Source organism: Ictalurus punctatus, chromosome 14 (assembly GCF_001660625.3).
Source record: "Ictalurus punctatus breed USDA103 chromosome 14, Coco_2.0, whole genome shotgun sequence".
NCBI classification, from domain to species: Eukaryota; Metazoa; Chordata; class Actinopteri; order Siluriformes; family Ictaluridae; genus Ictalurus; species Ictalurus punctatus.
In genome coordinates this window covers 7,979,999-8,003,073 of record NC_030429.2, presented here as the reverse complement: position 1 = coordinate 8,003,073, position 23,075 = coordinate 7,979,999, and the positions used below count along the sequence as shown (strand labels likewise).

Sequence of the window (23,075 nt, the reverse complement as noted above, 5' to 3'; positions counted from 1 at the left end):
GAAACTTTTAGAAAACGTATGTAAAACTATTTAATTCTTATTTACTCATATTTAAAACAATGCCCGTATATATTTTTGTTTGACGTCAACGCGCAACGAAGAAGAGTACGTCCTATTGGATAATCTCACAGAGGTCAAAGTTGACACGCAATTTCCAACATGGCGGCCCCCTTGGATGACATGTTTTCGCGATGCGTTGATCCCGGTAAAACTGCTAACTGTGTTGAAGTCCGATTTATCGACAATGTCAAGGTGTGTGTCTGTAATAAAATGGCTTAATAACAACATTCATGACTTTTTGTCATGCGGTTCATTTGAGATAAACATCTGTCTGCTCCTAGAAATTTCATACCGGAGATCTCTAGTTATTTTTCTAAATATAACACTACATTTTGGACACCAGTCACATGCCACTCAACGATATTGATATTAATGTGGCAGTTGTTTTTAGTTGTATTGCCTCTAGATTAAATCGGGTGGTGATTAAAGCTTTTGATATGCTGCTGGTTGCACTTAACAATAAGGTGACACTTGGTCGAGACGCCCCAAAACAGGCCTGAGATACACAGCAGTAACCCTTAACACTCTTTCTGTGTCCATCTTTCAGGGTAAAGGACTGTTCGCCAAGAGACCTTTCAAAAAGGGCGAGACTATCTTTACTGAACGTCCCCTTGTGTCTGCTCAGTTCTTATGGAATGCCTTATACAAGTATAAAGGTGAGCAGTGTTGTGGTCAGCATCTAAATAGTTCCCTCAGGAAATCCCATACATGACTACAAACATTCACGCATGACAGTGTGGTGTTCATCATTACATCTTCTTCATTAATGAGCTTTATACATCAAGTTTGATTAGCTCATTAATAAAAATATATGGTGTCTTGCATTTTTAAAAGTTAGATGTGAAAAAAGGGGGTGAATACTTATGCAAGGCAGTGTGTAAAAAAATATGAGTAAGAGTTCGATGTACTGGAGTTGTTATGTTAATCAGTCTGTCCTTTCTGTAGCATGTGAGTATTGTCTGCGTGCTCTGGAGACTGCAGAGGAAAACGCACGCAGGCTCAGTACTCAACCTGCCCTCGGCCTGCCCCATCCTGAGCTGTGTAAGGTTCGGCCTGAGCTGCACCAGGCCTGCCCACACTGTCAGGTACCTCATGCCTCACCCCTCGCTCATCCAAATGCCATCAACGTGTGTTCATATTTAATCTCGTCTTCTCTGTGAAGATTTTCAGTTATCCAAGTTATTTAGGATGCCTACAACTATCAGGTATCACGACAAGCCAATGAGATAATTGTTATAATCTTATAAGATGTTTCAGTTCTCTTCAGATGTGGTCCATTACAAATTTGATTATTCTGTTTCAAGAAGTCGTTAAGTGCTAATGTAAGAAATACAGACTGTTATAAGATTATAACTATTCTTCTTCTTAATAGTAGTAGCAGTAGGATATTATGATTACACCTATGAATTCTAAGAAGCAAAATTAGGAAGGACAGGCCATGTACAGATTTCTAAAGCTCAGAACATGTACATTAGGTGTAGGTGGTATGTATGTGTGTATATATTACAAGAGCTGGATGGGACCCCATTCTCTCACAATATCTAAAATTGATGTTAAAGTTTGAACACATCAGCAAAACAGCAGTGCTACCATATGGTTAAAAACTATAAGTTAAAAAAAAATAAAAAAGCACCAGCAGTGTGCTCCAAAACTAATGGAACAGCAAGACCAATTAATTTGCGTTTGAGGTCGAAAGATGAATATGAGAAGATAGTTGCAAATTTCAGCTTTTATTTCCTGGTATTTATATGTTCCTGGTAATCATGTGTGTCAAATGATATAGAGCACAGCACATTTTGTATCAGACCACACAGTTTGAAACTGAGCAAAAATATCGGAGCATGTGACTGACATCTTTGATCATTTAAACAATAAATAGCTCTAATAAACATCTACTCTTGCTTTTAGCCTTCAGTTTCACCTGTGAAAACTGCATTTCTTGTTAACAAAGATAAGCCAACATGAAGATCAGAGAGCTGTCTATGGGAGAAAAGCCATTTTGAAGTTGAGAAAGAGGGAAAATCAATCAGAGGCATTATACAAACGTTGGGCGTAGCCAATACAAAAATTTGGAATGTCCTGAAAAAGAAAGAAACCACTGGTGTACTGAGGAACAAACACGGAATGGATTGGCCAAGCAAAACAACAGCAATTGATGAAGAAACATTGTGAGGGCTGTGAAGAAAAACTCAAAAACTACAGTCAGTGACTTCACCAACAACCTCCACAGGGCAGGGGTGAAGGTATCACAATCCACCATTCAAAGAAGACTTTGAGAGTTTTGCCGATTAATTGGCAACTTGGAGGAACTATCAGTTATCGCCAAAAATCCACACTGAAAGTTTTTCCCGTTTGCATCCAGGGGCGTAACCTGGCCTGGGCATTGGGGGCTGTAGCCCTGAACATTTTTTCTTTAGCCCCAAATAATTCTCCACTTGGGGCGGTTTGTCACTTCGTAACTGAATGTCAGTAAAATAAGACGGCGGTGTTGTGATTTTATATTTTCAGTGATTGAAGGCGAGACCAATCAGACAGGGTTTACAGGAAAATACGTGTAAACACTTGTGTCTTATTGACTGACAGTCTTTCAATTCTGCCAAACTCTAGATCACAGTCAGTGTGAGGGAAAATGGATATATGATTTATTTTTTTAAACCAGTGAAGAAACTGAAACGGTAACATCCCCTGATGCTGAGCAGGAAAACAAGGTGTGTAAAAGTCTATATGAGTTCCAGTTTACGTGAACATGATCTGACAGAGCATAAGGAAAGATAATATACTCTGCATGGCACTGTAGCACCTAAAATCCCCAAAATGAGAGCTTAGTTTTTCCTCCCCTTGGCTAGCGACACCAGACTAGCCTAGTTAGAAAAGTTGTATATTTTATCGGTCTGCTAGTCCTACAAACAGTCACAACACCCGAGGCAAGTTTTATAATAAATCCAACTTTTTCTGATCATGTCATACATTGACAGCTAAGTTACCTCAGTGTCCATAAAACAAAACTTAGGCTACTAGCAGAGCTGGAAAAACGCATGGAGAAGAATCTGAGCTCAGCCCCAGTTGATTAACAGTCCAGCTAAAGCCCCTGGTTGCGTCCGAGAAAGGGTCAGCTGCCGTTATACAGTCCGCGAGCGGCGAAATAAACAATAGCACTGACGCCTTGTGGTGTTCGTTTTTGACACGTGAGACTACATACTAGGAGCGGATTTAAAATATCGACAACGAAAAGGAGTTATTAGGAGTGTTACTTTTTGGTTCAGCTTGGATCTACTTCAATGTTTATATATATATATATATATATATATATATATATATATATATATATATATATATATATATATATATATATATAAATAAAATATATAAAATGGACACATACATATATATATTTGCTTTGAATGTTATGTTTTCATTCATTATCAATATTAAAAACTATTGGTTGATTAATTGGTTATCAGCAGGTACTGCTCAACTTAGTTATCGATATCAGTAAAATCCAGTATCAGTTGACCTCTAATGCATCCACTCAACAGCAGTGAGAATCAGATCCAGATTGGAAATCGCAAAGAAAGTACAGAGAGGAGCCACAAAAGTTGTGGAACCGAGATGAACCTCTGCCGACGTGATGGAACGGCCAAAGTGTGGAGAAAGAAAGGATCTGCTCATGATCCAAAACATACAAGCTCATCTGTGAAACATGGTGGAGGCAGTGTCATGTCTTGGGCTTGCATGGCTGCTTCTGAAGCAGGCTCACTAATCTTTATTGATGTAACTAAGCTGAAGTTTACGGAAACATTTTTCTGCCAATTTACAGAGAAATGCATCCAAATGAATCAGATGGAACTTGAATGCAACAACAAAGGACTTTATCGGGGGTGGGGGAGTAGAAGGTTTTAGACTGGCCAAGTCAATCACCAGACCTTAACGCAATTGAGCAGCATTTTACCTCCTGAAGAGGAGAGCGAAGAAAGAAACCTCTCGAAACAAACAACTGAAAGAGGCTGTGGTAAAAGCATCAGATAAGAAAAAAACAACAATTTGGTGGTCGTTGAGTCGCAGGTTTGATGCTGTTATTGTGAGCAAGGGATATGCAACCAAATATTAAGTGTTATATACTTTAGTATACTTCAAGACTTATCTGTTCCTATATTTCTGGTCACCTAAAAATTGGGTGGTCTGATACAAAAGGTTCTATGTTTTTTGTTGTTTAAACGTGTAGATGTAAATGTCAGGAAATAAAAGCTGAAATCCTTAACTCCCCTCTCCATCTCTGGATTTCAAACCCAAATGTCTTTCGTGTAGAGCACAAACAAATTCATTAATTGGCCTTGCTGTTCCAATAGTTTCAGAGGGGATTGTATTTAAAAATATCTGATTTTATCATCTAGAGCATCAGCTATGTCTATTTTGTATGCGTGTCTTTACCCATCATGCTCCTGCGTTGCAGCCTACTGTGTGTAGTTTTTCATGTTAATAATAGATCTATCGAAATGCCACAGAAACCAAACAGACTACTCGTGCGTTTATGGTTCTCTTTGGTCATCACTGTGTTACATTTGCTGTCTCCTGTAGGTGATGTACTGTAGCAGTGAGTGCAAGCAGGCTGCGTGGGATCAGTATCACCAGGTCCTGTGTCTGGGCCCTTCACTTCATGATCCTGATCATCCAATCAACAAGCTGCAGGACGCATGGAGGTGAGACATTGAAGACTCGTATATTTGCCATAATCTTGATCATAAAGGTATTCAGGTCATTTTGTGTCTCTTGGCTGTAAATCTATTCAAAGCAAGTTTCATTTAAAAATTGTAAGCTCAGTGGTTAAAGGCTCTGGGTTACTGATCAGAAGGTCAGTTCAAGCCCAGCACTTCCAAGCTGCCACTGTTGGGTCCTTTGGCAAGGCTCTTAACCCTCAATTGCTCAGTTGTACAAATGAGATCAATTTAAGTCACTCTGGATAAGGGCGTCTGCCAAATACCATAAATATAATGTAATGAATTGATGAAGTCTCTCCCAAAGAGAGACTTTTATTTAATTTTCTTTCTTTCTTTTCTTTCTTTTTTTTTTTTTTTTTTTTTTAAATATCAGATCCGGATGCATAGACTTGCTGCCATGAGACATCCATTATGATTAGGACTGCACAAGTGATTATATTTGAATCACATGTTTGTTCCTGAATTTTTTTTCTCCAATTAAACATAATCAGTATTGGATACTCGACTGACATTACATATTTATTAATCTTATATATTCGTCAAATTTGTGTCAAAGTGTATGTCTACATTTTATATGTAGTGTATGTTTACATTTTATTTTGATTAAAAATTTATACACAAAAAATGTTTATACTTATAATATAGGTTGACAGTGTGAAAGAAAATGTCATTTTGTGTTGATTTAAAAGCTACAAAACAATTTAGTTTCTATATTGATTAAAATGCTAATTGTATATATTTTTTTCATTGGGCAAATACAGTGATGCTTGAAAGTTTGTGAACCCTTTAGAAGTTTCTACATTTTTGTATAAATATGACCTAAAACATCTCTTTATCTATTGATCAACAGTTACCAGAAACGTTTAGTTGCAGTTATTGCTTCACAAGGGGGTCACACCAGATCCTGAAATTAAAGGTTCACATACTTTTGCCACTCACAGATCTGTAAAATTCGGTCATTTTCCTTAATAAAATAAAAAGGTGTAATATTTTTGTCTCATTTGTTTAATTGGGTTCTCTTTGTGTACTTTTATAAATTGTGTGGAAAATCTTGTGTGATGATGTTTTGGGTCATATTGTATGTAGAAAATTCTAACAGGGTTCACAAACTTTCAAGCACCACTGTATGATCATAATCCTTAAGCATATGCTGATTAAACAAACATGGTTTCATATACTTTGTAAAAAATGTAAATAGATTGACATTTGTTTATTAATATTAATATATTATGTGTGTGTGTGTTTAGGAGTGCACACTATCCTCCAGAAACCTCCAGCATCATGCTAATGGCCAAAATGGTTGCTGTTGTCAAGCAGGTACTTGTCTTTCTCTTTTCACAACTTTTCTAAAAGCTAATTCAGAGTAATATTTCTGATTGTGAGTATTTGAAGAAGGGTTTTTTTTTTTTTTTTTTAGCTGAGAATGGCTTTTGCTAGATGATTAATCCATTTTCTTCTTAATTTTAAACTTTTCCTTCAGTACTTGTTTTGGATGATGGTTTTTTTTTTGTTCTCCCTATTTATTAGGCTCAAGATAAGGGGCGCTGGCACAGGCTGTTTTCCCACTTTTGCAGTCGTGCAGCCAATGAGGAGGAGGAAATAGCACACAAACTGCTAGGAGAAAAGTTCCAGGTATAAATAAACAGGGTGTTAACTTATACTTGTGTGTGTGTATGTGTATCTGCCTTTTAACACATTTATAAACAAATTGTAACCCCCCTTCAGGGCCAACTGGCTTTGCTGCGTACCCTTTTTACTACAGCACTCTATGACGATCACCTCAGTCAGGTCAGTATATAGATGACTGTTATTCACATCGATAGATATCCTGCTCATATTCGAATGTACAGAATCTCCTTTTCAGTGAACTTATTATGGCTAATGAACTTATTTCCAGGAAAGAACTCATGCTTACTCTGAGTGCAAACAAAACCTTAGGCAAATAAATAAAAAAAAGTTTAATGCAAGCATTTATTAATTATTGTGGATAAATAACTGTCTAATCCTTGATCTTGAATAAAATATCATTTAAAAAAAAAGACTAGCTGAAATAATTAACCTCGTGGAAAATATAGCTGAAGAAATATGAAAGAACGTAACATAAATAGCGACGTAACAAATATGAAAGAACGTAACGTAAATAGCGGCGTGACAAATATGAAAGAACGTAACGTAAATAGCGGCGTGACAAATATGAAAGAACGTAACGTAAATAGCGGCGTGACAAATATGAAAGAACGTAACGTAAATAGCGGCGTGACAAATATGAAAGGACGTAACGTAAATAGCGGCGTGACAAATATAAAAGAACGTAACGTAAATAGCGGCGTGACAAATATTAAAGGACGTAACGTAAATTGTGGCGTAACAAATGAAAGAATGTAACGTAAATAGCGCCATTTTATTATAAATGATGGCGACTACTATAAAAGGATGTAACGTTAATAATGGTGTAACACAATGAAAGCCTGTAACAATAATAACAGCGTGACAGTTGTAAACACATTTAACGTTAATTACAGCATAACAAGTATGAAAGCCTGTAATGTTTACTGGTGTAACAACTGTAAAGGATAACAATAAAGCATAATGATTATAAAAAGATGTACCAATACCAGCGTAATTATTGTAAACGATGGAACATTGATAACAGTGTAATTTTCATAAAAGGCTCTAAAGTTAACACCAGTGGAAGGAATACAGAAGGAGTGTAAAAGTGTAATAACATTAATAATGCAGTGTGAATTGATAATTAGTCAACCTTTAATTGGTCCTCTGCTTTGCAGTGGTTCACTCCAGATGGCTTTCGCTCTCTTTTCGCACTCATCGGGACCAACGGGCAAGGCATCGGCACCAGGTTAGAACCCTGTTGTTATATATTTCTCCTGTCCTGTAATTCTCATTTGAGAACCAAATGAATTTCCTTTCAGGTTATTTATCAAACACACACTGGCCACCCAACCCACCTCAAATCTTTAATCCTGATGACGTACTGTGATAAGGATATGTGGAAAACTTGTACCATGGTGATCTAAACAATGACATCACACACCATAACATACCTCATGAACCATGCTGCAGGATTAACATTTAAAAGGAATTGAAGGAAAAGGAAATCAATGAGGATTACATTCCCTTACAGAACAGTAACATTCATGTTCTTCTAATAGGAAAAATGCTGAAGACCAATAATTTAGGAAATCAAAAGATTTATTTTAAGATGAATTTAATCAAATTCATTAAATATTTATAAATTTGCCAGTAATCCTAATGCTGACATTGCTCCTATTCAGACTGCACATTGTATTTGGTTCATATAACTTTGTCTGTATATCATTTTTGCTGGGAGCTTGTTAGAACCAAAAAGGAAATAAAGCTAATCAAAAGAAAGAAAACGATCCTGCAGGCAGGATTTAAATGGAGAAATGTTTTATTACATACAATATTCTGGAAAAAAAAATAAAAAAGATCCTCCCCAGATTTTAGCTCAGTCCAAGCAGAATATTAAGAAATGAATGAAGCACTTTGGGGAGTGCTGGAAAATAATAAGTGACAGGGTGGATACAGGTACAGCTTTTGCCATGGCCGCACTTCCAAAAGTCTTTTATTCCACTTTTACCAGAGAAATTTGCAGAAGTAGTTTGCAGAAATTTTATAATTTACAGTAATAAAATGTACATTTTACATTTTGGCTTAGTGGTTAGCACGTTCGCCTCACACCTCCAGGGTCGGGGGTTCGACTCCCACCGTGGCCCAGTGTGTGCGGAGTTTGCATGTTCTCCCTGTGCTGTGGGGTACTCCGGGTACTCTGGTTTTCCCCCAGTCCAAAGGCATGCATGATTGGCATGTCCAAAGTGTCCGGTAGTGTATGAATGGGTGTGTGAATGTGCACGGAAGGAGCCTCCCCTGGCGCACCCTGGTCAACGTTCAGTATCATACTGCTGAGTGGCTAATCCTTCCACCACAATGGTTCCACTATGAAGTGGAGCCTCGACACGAAAAGAAAAAGAACAAGCCTCTCTATTATTTCTCTCAAAGCTTATTAGAGAAAAAAACAGTTGGTCGTGTTATCAAGAAACCAAAACACCCTCTGTCCTGAAGATGTTCCCATCTGGGAAAACCTGTAGCTTTATCTCTGACTGTTACAAAGCACTGGCACTGGAGACTCCATTCATAAATTCAAGATAAATGTCGCCTCACAAAAAAACAACAAAAATATATCAACACATTGTTTTTAATAATAAATCTGTTTATGTGGAGCATCCTCTGTAAACATCCTTGTGTAACCTACATTTAGTATAAACCTTTCACAGCTGCTGTTACAGAAACCTCTGACCAATCAGAATCAAGAATTATGCTGCGGCATAATTAGAGGAGATATTTTAAACATTTTAATAATAATAATCAGCATCATTGGTTTAAAACTATTATTAAAATTTTGGTTGTATCTACTATTAGAAGTGTCCGATTTATAAGGAAGCCAATCAGAAATGAGTATTTTCTCTCGCCATGGTATAATGTGAGATCTAATTGCTGGTTGGTGTTTGTTCAGTTCCCTCAGCCAGTGGGTTCATGCCTGTGATGCACTGGAGCTTCCTCACCAGCAGAGGGAGCAGCTGGATGCCTTTATTGACCAGTTATACAAGGACATCGATAAAGGTCACTTTTCCTTCAAATACAATGAATACAGACACGTGCACATATACACACACCGCTGTGCTGTCAATGTGCAAGGATCGAAGCACTGACTACATGTGGTTCGCATACTACATTTGAAATGCATATATTGATCTAGTGAAATGTGACGCAGGTTTGATGGATGAAAAGTTTTCCACAGACTGTCATTTCTTCTTGCTTGTCTTACAGAAACGGGTGACTTCCTCAACTGTGAAGGATCCGGTCTCTTCCTACTTCAGAGCTCATGTGAGAATAACGCTGAATGTTTTAGCAGTTTTTGTCTCTTTACCTTACACAAATGTTACTGTGTGGGTAAGTGTAAAGACGTCGAAAGGTCACTTCCAGTCATGTGCTTTTGTCGTCAAGGTAACCACAGCTGCATACCGAACGCGGAGGCGTCCTTCCCCGACAACAACTTTCTGCTTCACCTGAGCGCCCTGAGTGACATCAGCCCTGGCGAGGTCAGAGGGGGGTGTGGCTTAACGTGAGATATGTGCGGCGTCCGAAATCGCGCACTGTAACAGTACGTTCTGCATTCGATGCAATACCTACTACACGGCCGTTGAAACAGTACGTACTAATCAGTATGCATGTGTAGTATGAATACAATCCCGGACATACTACATCCGCCATGTTGACATTGTCATGTGACCTTCGACGTCATCATAAACACAAAAATCTTAAAGGGACCACCAGATTTAAGCAACCGCACAAATGGCAAAATGCCCATCAGGAAAGTTAACTAAATTAGTAATGTAGTGTGGGCAGGGTTAACGGGCTGAGGTAAATTCTTTGCCATTAGATTGGCCGGATAAGGCATGATGGAGATCACAAAAAAGTTTTCAAATGCCTTGACAACTGTTTTCTTGTTTAAACTTTCAACAAGTTATTCAGGTATTGTTAAATGAATCCTGTTTAACCAACGTTTAATACTTAAAAAGAGCCGACACGCTGTTGAGCTTTTCCGCCCCAGTCCCATTGCATTATGGGAATTTTTGATTCGCATAGTGTTCATCGGTTGTACACGGCAAAATCTTGCCGGAAGTAGTACGCCAGCTGGGTATTTCACGCCTCCTGAGAATTCGGACATACTACCCGTCTGGCGTACTGCTTTTCACCTACCGTATAGTAGGGTAGTACGCGATTTCGGATGCAGCCATAGATATACTCCGCCCTAAGGGATGTGGCATTTGTTTTCAAAAGCTTTGGTTGCCAGGATGAGGCTGTCAGACAAAGCTGAAGAGGCTTACATCAGTGTTTGTTGTGCCAGATGTAATAAGGAGTGGATATGTATATCAGAGATGTCCTATTTTTGTGCCTGTAAGTAAAAGATTTTATGAAATTAGGACTGTGTAGGATTTGGTAAAGAACATTTATGCATATTTAATAAAATCTCACATTACTATAGCACGTTTTTTCCTATTGGATGTTTGTGAAGGATGACTCATCTGCGTTTGAATGACAGACTTACATTTGTACATCAATAGCTGAAATCCTGAGCAAACCCTATTATTAGTATAAAATCATGCTGGAGTGTCAAGGCAGCCATAAATATAAATTACTGGTTAAATAGTGAACCATTGTTTCTATTCTTACTCATAGACACATTTGCGTGAAAATCGTTCTTGATAAATGCGGTCTGTGTGTAATGTGTCACTGGCAGTTTCCTGAGCGAGACGGTACACGGAGCCATGACTCACACGACCCATTCATTCATTTCATACATTCAGTCAGAGTTTGTATAGTTATCGGGATGTGTATATTTTGTACATGGTATTAAACATTTAGGACAAATTTCACAGCTTTCCGACGTTGTTTCTCCCTTTTCTCTTCTGTTGACCCTGCTTCAGGTGTGTGCATGAGGTCATGTGGTGCAGCGAATGGGGGGGGGGGGGTTAGTCTGGTTGCCTGGGTGCAAATGTTCTTGAGTCAATTTGTATTGAGAAATGAATTGATCGCAGTGGCCCTAATTAGTGATATTAGACCAGACAACAGTAGTGAAGAGTGACAATACTGAGATTTTTACCACTACAGAGCTTGCGTGTTCTCCCTGTGTTTCGGGGGTTTCCTCCTGGTCCAATGCCATGAGCTGTAGACTGATTGGCATGCATTGATGGATGATTGTCATACAAAATGTTTCTGTTGACTGTCACCCTTATAACACAACCATAATAATTCATGCCCACTTTTTTGTAAACTTGCAGAGGCAAGTGAACAATAAAAAATGTGTTGAAAACATATATTTGAAATATAAAAGTATAATATTAAAAACATCTTGCATTTAAAAGTTGATTAAAGGTTATATTTCTCTTCAGATTGGGATTTAAGATAACAGCAAAGGCTTTCTTTTACCAGAGGTGCCAATAATTTGGAACTGACTTTGTTGTATATCAACAAAGTTTTAGCGTTGGACAAAGTTATGCCAGTAATACACAACAAAAAATAGTTCATAGTTAAATAGGCGTCTTCTGAGAGTGATTCATTAAATTGCTATGGTTTTTTTTTTTTTTTTTTTTTTAATGTTTATAGACTCCTTGTAAATGAACCTCGTATTGGGTAAATGTTTGACTAATTGCATTTAAAATGTTTATTTAGAAAGGTAATGGTGGTTCATTTTGAAAAGTACTATAAGAGAAATGCTTAAAGGAAGCAGATGTTTGCTGTTAATATGTTTGTGTCTTGGTTTTGTTATTTCTTTTTAATATCCAAATTTTGAATATTGTACACTGATTACGATATCATTTTTTGCATTTAGATGTGCATTTAGATTAGATGTGGCACGTCGGACAGATGTGCTGTGATGTTTTTTTCTTGCATCCTCTACCTTACATGATTAAAACCATCCATTCAGTATGAGTCAGATCGGATCCGAGCCAAATAAATGCATCTGTGTTCTTGGCTTGTAATGGAACCATAACCTCGGCTGAAGGCTGTGGAAATCTCTTTTTGGCTGCTCATCACCTGAGTTAACTTTGACTTGAGTTCCAAAGTTAGTTGGTAATTGACTGTTACTCTGTTCTCATTAAAGTCTTTATTTTCGGCGCTCTGTAGGAAATCTGCATCAGCTACTTGGACTGTTGCCAACGAGACAGGAGTCGTCATAGCCGGCACAAGATCCTGAGGTAATGAATGCTACAGCTTGTTTAAGAATTCATATGTCCCGGAAGGGATCAATTCCAGTGCAGTGGCTTTGTGCTAGTGAGAGCACAGGAACAGGGATTAGTGCTGGACCTCTCTTTATTGGTCACCTGCCTATTTATCGACTGTTTACCTGATGGAAGAGCATAAGGCAGGTTCGCTTGGAAATTCCATTTTATTTAAGGCATGTTCAGTTTTTCCCCCGGTGAGACGTCTCGGTTCGACTTCAAACGCCACTGCCGACGTCTCCAGCTGTGGGGCTCAAGCAAAAGCTGACTGGTTTATTACTGATGCTTCATGTGTTTGCAGGTTTTGTGAAACCTTCGGAAAGTGTGAAGTTGCAGTAAATTAGAAATGCAGCCTGGCTCGTGTGTTGTTTCTCAATTGAATAAACTGTGTAGCACTGGATACTAAAAGCATCACTCCGCTTCAGTATGCGCTCATTTACCGCCTGAATGAGTGGAACCAGTGTCTCCGGGGTGGGCAAATTATAAATTCATTAGCAGGGTTGGGGGGAGGGCTACTTTAAAAATGTATTCCGTTACATAAAAAAAAAAAAAAAACAATGTAATCAGTAACATAATCCAAGTATCACACTCTGAAAGTAATGTAATCTGATTAGTTTTGGATTACTCCAAGGCCACATATGTAAATAAAGTCAATATGAATGAAAATACTTTTATTTAGAGCTTATTTTAGAGCTTAAAAACATGTTCAAGGTTTGGATTTGTTTTGCTAAAATAAGTTTGTTGCTCATGTGCATCACAACTGGCAAGAGAGAACCAGAACTATAATCATGCAGCTTTCTATGTTGTGTTATGACCAAAACAAAAAAACAAAAAAAAAATCTATTAAGGGGCGATCGGCTCCTTTAAGAAAAGAAAAAAAAAAACAGGTGGCAAATGATTTTTTTAAGTGCCACATAAGTCATGTGTGTTCGTCTGGCTTTCTTTTATAGCGTCAACATTTTCATCCAAGTTCACTTAAAATGGGACGTCTTGTAGTTCACATGCACGAGACACGAGACAACTGTGCTAACGGTGTTTTTTGTGGAGCAGTGTGCGATTACATAGTCACAAGCTTTTTTTTTTTTTTACACTATCACCCTGTTTTCTCACAGTCTGTAATGGAATCCGTTTTCCCTTCTATTTCTCAGCCCACTTTGGAACAAAATTCACAAAACATTTTCTATGTGCGATGATCATACCTGAGCCATGCAACCTCTTGAATCCAAGAAGTCTTAAAATGCCTTTCTGCACTTTTACTTCGGCGTTTATTGATTGACAAGGAAAGATGATCCTCTGTGTTTCCAGCGTTGTCTCTGTCTCTCATGCTGGCCCAACTGGAGCCTAATTTTTTTATTAGCAGGTGTGCCATCAGTATTGGTGCTCGACAGAGATGAGGATTGTTTTGAAAAAGTCTGATATTTTTCGCTTTGACACGTCTTTCTGACACGGAAAGTCGATCCTCGCTTTCCCCCGTGCGTATTTTGCCATTCTGGATGAATTTGAACTTGGTGAAACTACTCACCCCCCACCCCACCCCCGAAAGGTTTATGCTCAACGTCTCATTTTATTACATCAACACAACAAATGATGTGACCGGCTACTCCTCACAGAACACGCAATTAAAAAGACATTACATGTACATTTTTAAATCATAACGTGTGAATTTATATCGTCGCCAGTGGCGATCTCAGCAAAAATGTAATTCGCAAATTAATATTTCTATATTTTAATATGCGACCATTTTAGGTGCAGTGTGGAGCCCTGCAAAAGTTTCATTTCTTTGGTTTTAAATGAAAAAAATTGTAATTCTGATTTTTTACAAAATGTAAAAAATATTCCCTTTTTATACAAAATGTACCTGTAATCTGATTACTTTGTTTTTAGGCATAACTGTAACAAATCACAATTACCAGTTCTTTTATCCTGATTATGTAATGTCGTTACATGTATTCCGTTACTCCCCACGCCCGCTCCACTAATCGTAGGGCTGCCGGTTTGACCCCCAACCCAGATGACTCCACAGGCCGAAATGTCCTTGGGCAAGACACTGAACCTTAAGTTGCCCTCAATGGCAAGTTAGCACCTTGCATGGTAGCTCTGCAACCAATTGGGTGCGAGTGCGTGTGAATTGGTGAACGAGAACCAGTGTAAAGCGCTTTGTAGCACTGCTAAGGTTAAAACAGCGCTATATAAGTGCAGACCATTTGTTTTTATTAAAAATCCTTCTACGTGCAACTGACTTGAGCCTCAGCAGATGTGTGTACTGCAGAAGGAGTGGGATTCAGAAAGAGTAGCGCACAATATATTTACAACATTGATGTGTATCAAGCATTACATTGTGGACACCTGACCATCACGCTCATATGTGCTTGTTCAACATCCAATTCCTTTTCTGTTATAATAAGCTCCACTCTACTGGGAAGGCTTTCCACTAGATGTTGGAGCATGGCTGTGAGGATTGTGTGATTACTCAGCCACAAGAGTATTAGTGAGATCAGGCACTGATGTCCGGTGAGGAGGTATGGGATGCAGTCCGCGTTCCAGTTCATCCCAAAGGTGTTCAGTGGGTTTGAGGTCAGGGCTCGGAAGGACTCGGATAACATATCTGTAATAAAAATAAAAGACGGTACACAAGAGTGCACGTTTGTGCAGGACTGCAAGTAGGCTAATATCATCAAATCTTGCTAATTATTCCTCAATGGAAATAGGCAGCATTTAAAAATAAATATGTAGCAAATTGTTCATTATTGTGCAACACGAATACCACATGCTAAGAACTTACACTGCTTGGCTTACAGTTGCAATCAAAGTTATCCAACCCCATTGAAATCGTTATAAGGTGCATTTTCAGTTGAATTTGTGGAAACCACTTGAAGCATTCATTGTGTTTAACTATTTCAATCGCTTTTGTTTGATTTGTTCATTGCAAACAGCTGAAATTTGTCAATTTTAACAATAAACCTGATTTGCAATGGGGGTTGAATCATTTAGTGTGCAACTGTAGTAAAAAAAAAAAAAAAAGGAGTGAATGTTTTAGGTTTTTTTTTTTTTTTTTTTTTTTTTACGATCTGAGTTCATCACCTCTGAGCACTCAAAGATACACAAATTGGCTATGGCCAGTGAAAACGTGAGGGGGACATGTCCCCCGCGGATTGTACACATATGATGCTAGTCATTCGTTGGCGTAGCTCATGTATATGGAAGAGGGCAGTTGACAGCACTGTGACCGTATATGAGCAGCAGTTTGAGAAGATACAGAGACAGAGCTGCACATGTCTCATGGCAGGTGCTAGTCCTCACCCTTCTCATTTGGTAGCTGTCATACAGTAGACAAGAACTAGCTAGTGTGTAGGAATTCACAATGACTAAAATTGGTTTAAAAATGGGTAACTATAGTAGTAAAAAAAAAAAAAAAACATGGGGATGGCAGTACTTTCAGAACACTTCCTGGTTAGAATTAGAGCTGGACTAATCATGCATCAGATTACTGCATCTCTAGTTAAACCTTGCATTTTTCCAAGAATTCCAAAGTCCATATGTCTAAGTTATTAGGAGAGCTTTTAAAAATATATATTATATATATTTTGTATATGAGGCTGCCTGCAGAACTCTTGAAAACACTACTGACAATCTGTCTTTTCTCATATCACTCTTTCAGAGAGAACTACCTGTTCGTATGCTCGTGTCAGAAGTGCATGGCCCAGATGGATGATGCGGATCTGACCTCAGAAGACGAGGACGAGGGGGAAGGAGAGACAGAAGGGGATGAGATGGAGGACGAGATGACGGACGTGTGATGAAGATCGGGTTTTGGGTTTCACCATTTCCCCACCATTTCATACCTGTATTTTTGTGGACAATTACACTTTCATATCATCATGAAAAAAAAAAAAGGCACTCGGGTCAACATAACGAGTCTGCAGCTCTGTTCATGCAGTAGGAGAGTAAGCTCTTGGCTATGCAAAGCGTTTTGTCTCACTTTTACACCTTTAATTCCCATCACATTAGTGGTGCCAAGAATGCTTCCATTTTCATTCCTTCAGACTGATCTATTCCGCCTTTTTATTATAACATATTTCATCTATGCACTAACATTTTTGGTATATTATGATGCTCTAACCCAGCATGAAGTCTTGCAAAGACAAAATAATCCACATTTCATCAGCCTTTCTAGACTGTAGACACAACAAACCAGCCATGTGATGTCTTCACCAATATTTTAGTTTATTGGCTCAAAAATAAGTGTTTGCTTTTGCTTGAAGAAGGTCGGGCGTTCTTAACCTCCTTAGACTCTCAGAATCTGTCAGCTGCTCTAGACTTATATTCCTCAATCTCTTAACTACAGTACCCTCCAGTGTTATTTGCACCCTTCATAAAAATGAGCTTAAATGAGTGTATAAAAAAAAAAAAGAACCTTAAACACAGTAATTCAAACTTTTCCCTCCAACGATGACTAGGAACTATTGATCTTTGTTCTGGCCGTAAGCAATCTTTAAAATAAATGCAAACCAATTATCATTCTTATTTTTTATTTTCATTTTTATCTCAGTTCTCCAGGACCGATGTTGTTCCCTTTAACCATGTCTTGTTTCCCTGGGGTCTAAATAGTATGCTGCACACAAACATAATATTGGTAAAACCCTAACATAAAATCCTTTAGTTATCAATTAATCAATTACCATTGGGAAGAAACCAAAGAACCTGAACACAGTAGGTTGTTGCCTTGCACAAATCAGGTAACAGATATAAAATACATTTGTACAGTTAGAAATGCATTAAGTGGAATTAAGGCTATAAGAATGTTTAATATGTCTGAAAGTGTTTGAAATTATCCAGGAATTGGACCCATGTACACACACTATCCCCACACAGTAATGAGGATGGTGAAGGAAGTAAAAAGTGCCCATAGATCACAGTTTTAAAATTTCAAAGCCCTTCCTAGTATCCTTCTACAAGTGTTTCCAAACTTTGTTAAATATTACAGGAAGAGACTCAGTCCTGGAATTCTCTAGGGCATGAGTCACAAAATATTAATTTTAAGGGTGCTGATAATTTTTAAACCAATATTTTGAAGAAAAAAAACACACTCCTTTAAACCTACTTATTGCATGTGCTGTATTCATTTTAGCACATTCATTTTTTTTTTTAATGGGGTGCCAATAATTATGGAGGACACTGTACGTACATTTCTTATTCGTTTCACCATAGTTATTGAATAAAAGTTTACTAATTGATTGTTATGCCAGATGCTATGAAAGTACATGTAAATGAATAACTCATTATACTATCCAAATAGTACGCTTTAAGACTGAACAGCGAGCCGAGAGACATTACGGAGTTTATCAATTAGACGTCACAGTAAACAGTTGCAGCTCTGCCAGTGTCGACGTTGTGGACGAGTCTGTAGTTCACAGCAGGTCTTTGCTGATCTGAAGTTATGTTTCAGGTATGCAGCATAAGTTTCACTACATAAACTGCCAGGCAGATGCATTTTGCCTCAGGATTCTGTTTTTGATTTTGAGCGAGGTCTCACCACAGCGTGGCAGGAGGGAGGAAAACACCGCCAACTGCATTTTTCCACTACTTTGTCATAATCGTTCAGCACGTAATACAGTCATCGTGTATTTATGAAATCCTCATTGGAACATTCGCACTTTCTCCTTATCGTGCATAGTGTTCTTGATAAATCCTGTCAGTTTCATCAACATCATGCCAGAACAATTCAGCATCGAAAGTGCCAGATGCTGAATTAACATAACTGGATATCTTCGAAATGCAATAATAATCATATGACAGTTTAAGCGTGATCAGTACGTGAAACGAAATGTTTCTTGAATAATTTTGGGGTGTCAGTGCTTTTTATCTTGCTGAAACCACAGACCAAATAATGAGTAGATTAGCATTCATTAGCGCAACATCCGCCTCCTTGATATTTACACACACACATTTTCTGTTTGTTCTGCCATCAGGACTTCAGCAGATAACTTCTCAGAGCCTGACTTCTGGACTACAATCAGGTTTTGCTTCAGTTATCACAGTGAATACTGTTTCTATGGACACATCCCTGAGACATTCAGGATGGTGGCACTTAAGGACAAAGACTTGTGCTACTCGATGCATGCATAAGCGCTTCATAACAGATGACGACAAACTCACGTTAGCGCTTATATAAGCAACAATTCTGTTGTGTAAAGTTGAAATAACATTTTAAATTACACTGAAATCAATACATTAATTTGCTCACCTTTTAAGTGCAATCCTGGGGTGGCAAGCTTTTGTACCTAGTGGTCAAAAATGGGAACTGCAAAACAAGAAATCGATGCCCATTGGTGCCCATTCCTCACTCTATGAACATTTTCAGTGGAGGAGCAGCAGACAGGGTAGTTAACCACAGGGTTGCCAGGATCAGGTTTTGTTTTTTTGTTTTTTTAATTTTATGAAAATTGACCGCTAAGATATTTGACAACAAATAATCAGACAGTGTGTCTGTGATGGACAGAGCCATTTCTATTTAAGCAATATTGGACAAGCAAAAGTGCAGTTACAGTGAGTATCAGCATGTCTGTGATTACCTACAGCGAATCACGGTCACTCTGATATTCAGTATAATCACACTCTTGATTGTGTAATATTGCTTTTATACAACAGTTCTATAAACAAGAAATTAATATTGAGTAAGTGACATTTCGGACACAATATGGCCACAAATGTTCTGTTTGTTTTTGCTCCTCTAGTGGAAATAGATCCCAAAGAACCCACGTTCACGTTATTGCACATCAGTGAACAAGGTCAATTTGATTTGTACATGCTTCTGGTAGATCTGTCGTCTTTTCTTCATTGTCATCTTTTCTTCCTTTTCATCTTTTCCTTTTCATCTGGTACACACAGTGAAATGTCCAGTGTGGTTATAGAAAATATAGAAATTCTTGGAATGCCACTTGACCAATCATAGTAGTGAGCCGGTACTACCTGTAGTATAATGTAATATATATTGCAAAAACTGGGTGAAAGAAAAGTGGATCAGAGGATGAGTGAATAATGGCCATATATTAGAAATGTGTGTGCACCACGGTGACCTTGTTTCTGAAGTAAAAAACCTGAGAAACAAATAAGAAAACCGTGAAGATGTAGTTGGGCTGGAAAGTTTCTGAAACATTGCAACCCTGGTTAATGGTGATAGGAAACACACATACTGTATTGAACACAGTTCGAAGGTACATCTAAATCCACTAAAAAATAAGCTGCTAGACCATATGCTGAATGACTGAATGACTGTCTGCTGCTTATTACGCTGTTACGCTAAAAATTCACTACACAGTAGCCTGTATCTACTGTTTGAGCCTATGTTGTTGCTAATATCGTCCTGCCCAACCAACAAATATGGCCAAGAGCCTCTGCTAACTTGACATCAGAATTAACATTACAGTTGGAGTGTGCGGAAATAAGCCTTCAAGAATTTTAAACAGGCTTTTGTTAGATGTCTTGAACTGTTTACAGAGGCGTTACGTAGCCTTAGAATAAGTGCTACTTTAGCCATGTGACTCCCAACTACTTTTACGTCTTTATCTTTCCCCAAACTTTTTTAGTTCGGTTTGGGGTACAAGAAACATTTACAGACAACTTTACTAAATGATTGTTAAATGATCAATTTCCACATTAATCATGTGCTAATAAACAGAAATAGTGGAAGAAACGAACAGGTACATAGGTAACATTATAGATTGGATCTCAAGAGGTTAAGAATATGTACAGTAGATTTTTTGAGCTTTAAACCCTCTGTTTGGCCACTGTACCAAAAAGTGGAGAATTTTTGGATCTGCATGTACATATACAGTACATGCTGCATCTGCAAACAACATCTTGGCCGAAAGCCTTTGATTGTTATTTCTGGCGAACAAGGGTGCAATGTGAGCCCAACATCCTGTAAGAGGACAAAATAGGAAGAGATATGAAAAAGGAAGTATGGACACCTGGGCCGTCTTTGAGAGCAATAACCTCTGAGTTCAGGCCAACTGGGCTGCTCTGGCAAAATGGCCTGCTGTGAATGCAGCCACACAACGGCATGCCTTCAACATGGCCACATGGTCACATGAGAGAGGTCGTAGTGCCTGCCCTTGGAGGAAAGAGCCCGATAGAAATGCCTGATTGAAGATGGAGGAGGGGAGTCGGCTACAAGCACACAACTTGAATGAAGCACAGTTGTAATGACTGAGAAAAAGAAGCTTTTATTCTATCAAATTGAGGCACGCGGAATCCGCATTTACATTCGTAAATGAGCTTTGAGTGTAAAATAGGGAAATCAAAATAAGCCACATTATGATCATTGCAAACTCACGCAGGGCAAATGAAAGAACCCGATTTGCATCTTGTGATTAAAAGGTTGGATCTTGTTTAAGCATGGTTGACATTCAGAGGTGATACTTGCCTGCATTTATGAAAGAGAGCAATTCTGGTTTAACATTTGGTTGTTTACAGTTTGTCACAATGCTAATAGCTCTCATTTGAGCACTCCAGTTGACTTGCACACAGCATGTTTGCATTTTTTGCGATTACTTACTACTACATTAACTCCTGTCATTCAGACCATGTTTCACTGGAACAACACCAATAAAGACAAGTGCAAAATTCCTTCGCTCAGCGGTGTGCTGTTCTCTGTCGTGACATGACGTACTGTTCCTTGAGGGCATTTCATTGTGTTGAAATGCTCCCCCACCTCTTTTTTTTTTTTTTTTTTTCTCTATTTTGTGTACTTTGCTTGCGCAAAAAAATAAGCCATAATCCTTTTTCAAAAGTTACCTGACACAAGGAAAATAGATAGATTTTATACCATAAAATGTGTATGCAATTAATTTGACTACAGCTATAAACAATGATTCAGTCCTCAATTACAGCTGATGCTAATGTGCAGCTTAGACTTACCTAATTAGAATGTTTGTCATAAAAATATAGTTGCCATGTCTGTATATAAGTAACTAACATTAAAGTTATTTGAGAAAAAGATAAAAAAAAAAATAATAGCAATAACCATTTTAACAATATTCCTAGAGTTACGAACTTGTCATGTTTTTCTCTGATAAGTAGGACTGGGAGTTGATTCCAAGGAGTCAATTATCTGATTCATGAAGAGTCGACTCTTAATGTACAGTTTATGAGTGAGTCGAATGTTCCTAAACTTCGTCCTGTTTGTAGAAATCTATCAATTTCCATACATCTCCGTTAATAATAATACGAAATTGTGAAGTGAAGGTAAAAGACACTTTTATTGTTTTCTAAAGTTGCTGGAAAATGAACTAAAACCCCAAGTTCAGTTAGTTCACGTTTGAGACAAGTCTTGTTTTTGAAAATATGATGGAAAGTGCCAGATAATATGGGTCTCCTCAGTTCTGTTATGAAACACTAAGCCCTAAAATTACTTCAAGTATCATCGAGCTCTGTTATTAAATGCATAAATGGAGTGTGAGAGAGCTGTGGTTTTAACCTTCTGACACACAGTGATGTAAGCGTATTTGTATACCACAGTCCCCACATTTGTATGTATAACAAATGAGTGACCTGGTTTGTTGGGAAAGTTTTCTCAAGTTGAAATGCACAACATGTGGAAGCAGTCAGCATTAAACCATCCAGATCAGTTGTTCGAAAGCCCTCGAGCTGAAGCCATAAACCTGTATGATGGACTACTCCTGACCAGATGGCCTGATGGAGAGCTCGTTTACTCCGTTTTCCCCAGAACCTAGTCGAAATAAACACTGAGTCTGCTGCGCTATAATTCCAGTATAAATGTCCTGCAGTTCAGTAACACCGTTTCACGTTCAGATGGAACGTTCTAATTTTCTGGAAAGTTCAACAAACCATTTCCCTTAGTGCAAGTGAAATCGTGGACATTTGTCAAACTGGTCCCCACAAGAAAAAGACCCACCTGCATATACGAAGCTCTCCATGCACAAAGCATTTCACACTGTTCAACATTGAAAGCGAGGCATGTATCTGAACTACACTATTTTTATATTCGATATATAACGAACTAGTCCACATGTAGGGTTCTTTGTTTTTTGTGCTATTTGTTCCCATCAGCAATCGCACTGCATGTTTTCAACATCCCACATGGGTTTTCAGTTCCTTATTAATTATTCTATCCACTCACTAGTGCCTCAAGACCTTTGGGATATGTTGACATTTGCTAAACTTGGCCAACCCTATCCAATTCTGAGGCGCAGACAATCAAATAAAGCGTTGCTTGGTTCTGCGAAGGAAACAACACGTGCCTACAGAGATGATTTCAACCCTGCAGGCCAGGCGAAGCTGTAGCTCTGTACCCTGAATCTTAACTAAAGGCGACGGTAACATGCTGGTCATTCAGGCTTCTGTTTGCTTATCTGTTTCTCTAATTCTTTGCTGCACATCCGTATTTGGGGCGAAGGTGCTGCTTTTCTTTTTTTTTCCCAGCTTGGCATTTTAAACTGGCCAGGACAAAAGAAGG

General features: G+C 38.3%; 1 protein-coding gene across 3 annotated transcripts; it reads left to right on the top strand.

Moving 5' to 3' along the window:
* Window positions 1-130: 130 nt before the first annotated feature.
* On the top strand, window positions 131-21,230 carry smyd5 (SMYD family member 5). Of its 3 annotated transcripts, XM_017486150.3 has the most exons (13): window positions 131-252; window positions 608-716; window positions 1,006-1,145; window positions 4,636-4,757; window positions 6,023-6,092; window positions 6,303-6,407; window positions 6,501-6,563; window positions 7,562-7,632; window positions 9,328-9,434; window positions 9,642-9,698; window positions 9,819-9,913; window positions 12,504-12,574; window positions 16,257-21,230. In XM_017486150.3, exons 1-13 carry the CDS (start codon window positions 160-162, stop codon window positions 16,393-16,395), a joined length of 1,242 nt encoding a protein of 413 aa, XP_017341639.1. In that variant the 5' UTR covers window positions 131-159; the 3' UTR covers window positions 16,396-21,230. The 3 variants fall into 3 exon arrangements, with proteins under 3 accessions (XP_017341639.1, XP_047015873.1, XP_053541786.1); XM_047159917.2 differs by lacking the exon at window positions 12,504-12,574; XM_053685811.1 differs by lacking the exon at window positions 16,257-21,230 and having other exon boundaries at window positions 9,819-9,975; window positions 12,504-12,564.
* Window positions 21,231-23,075: the final 1,845 nt, after the last annotated feature.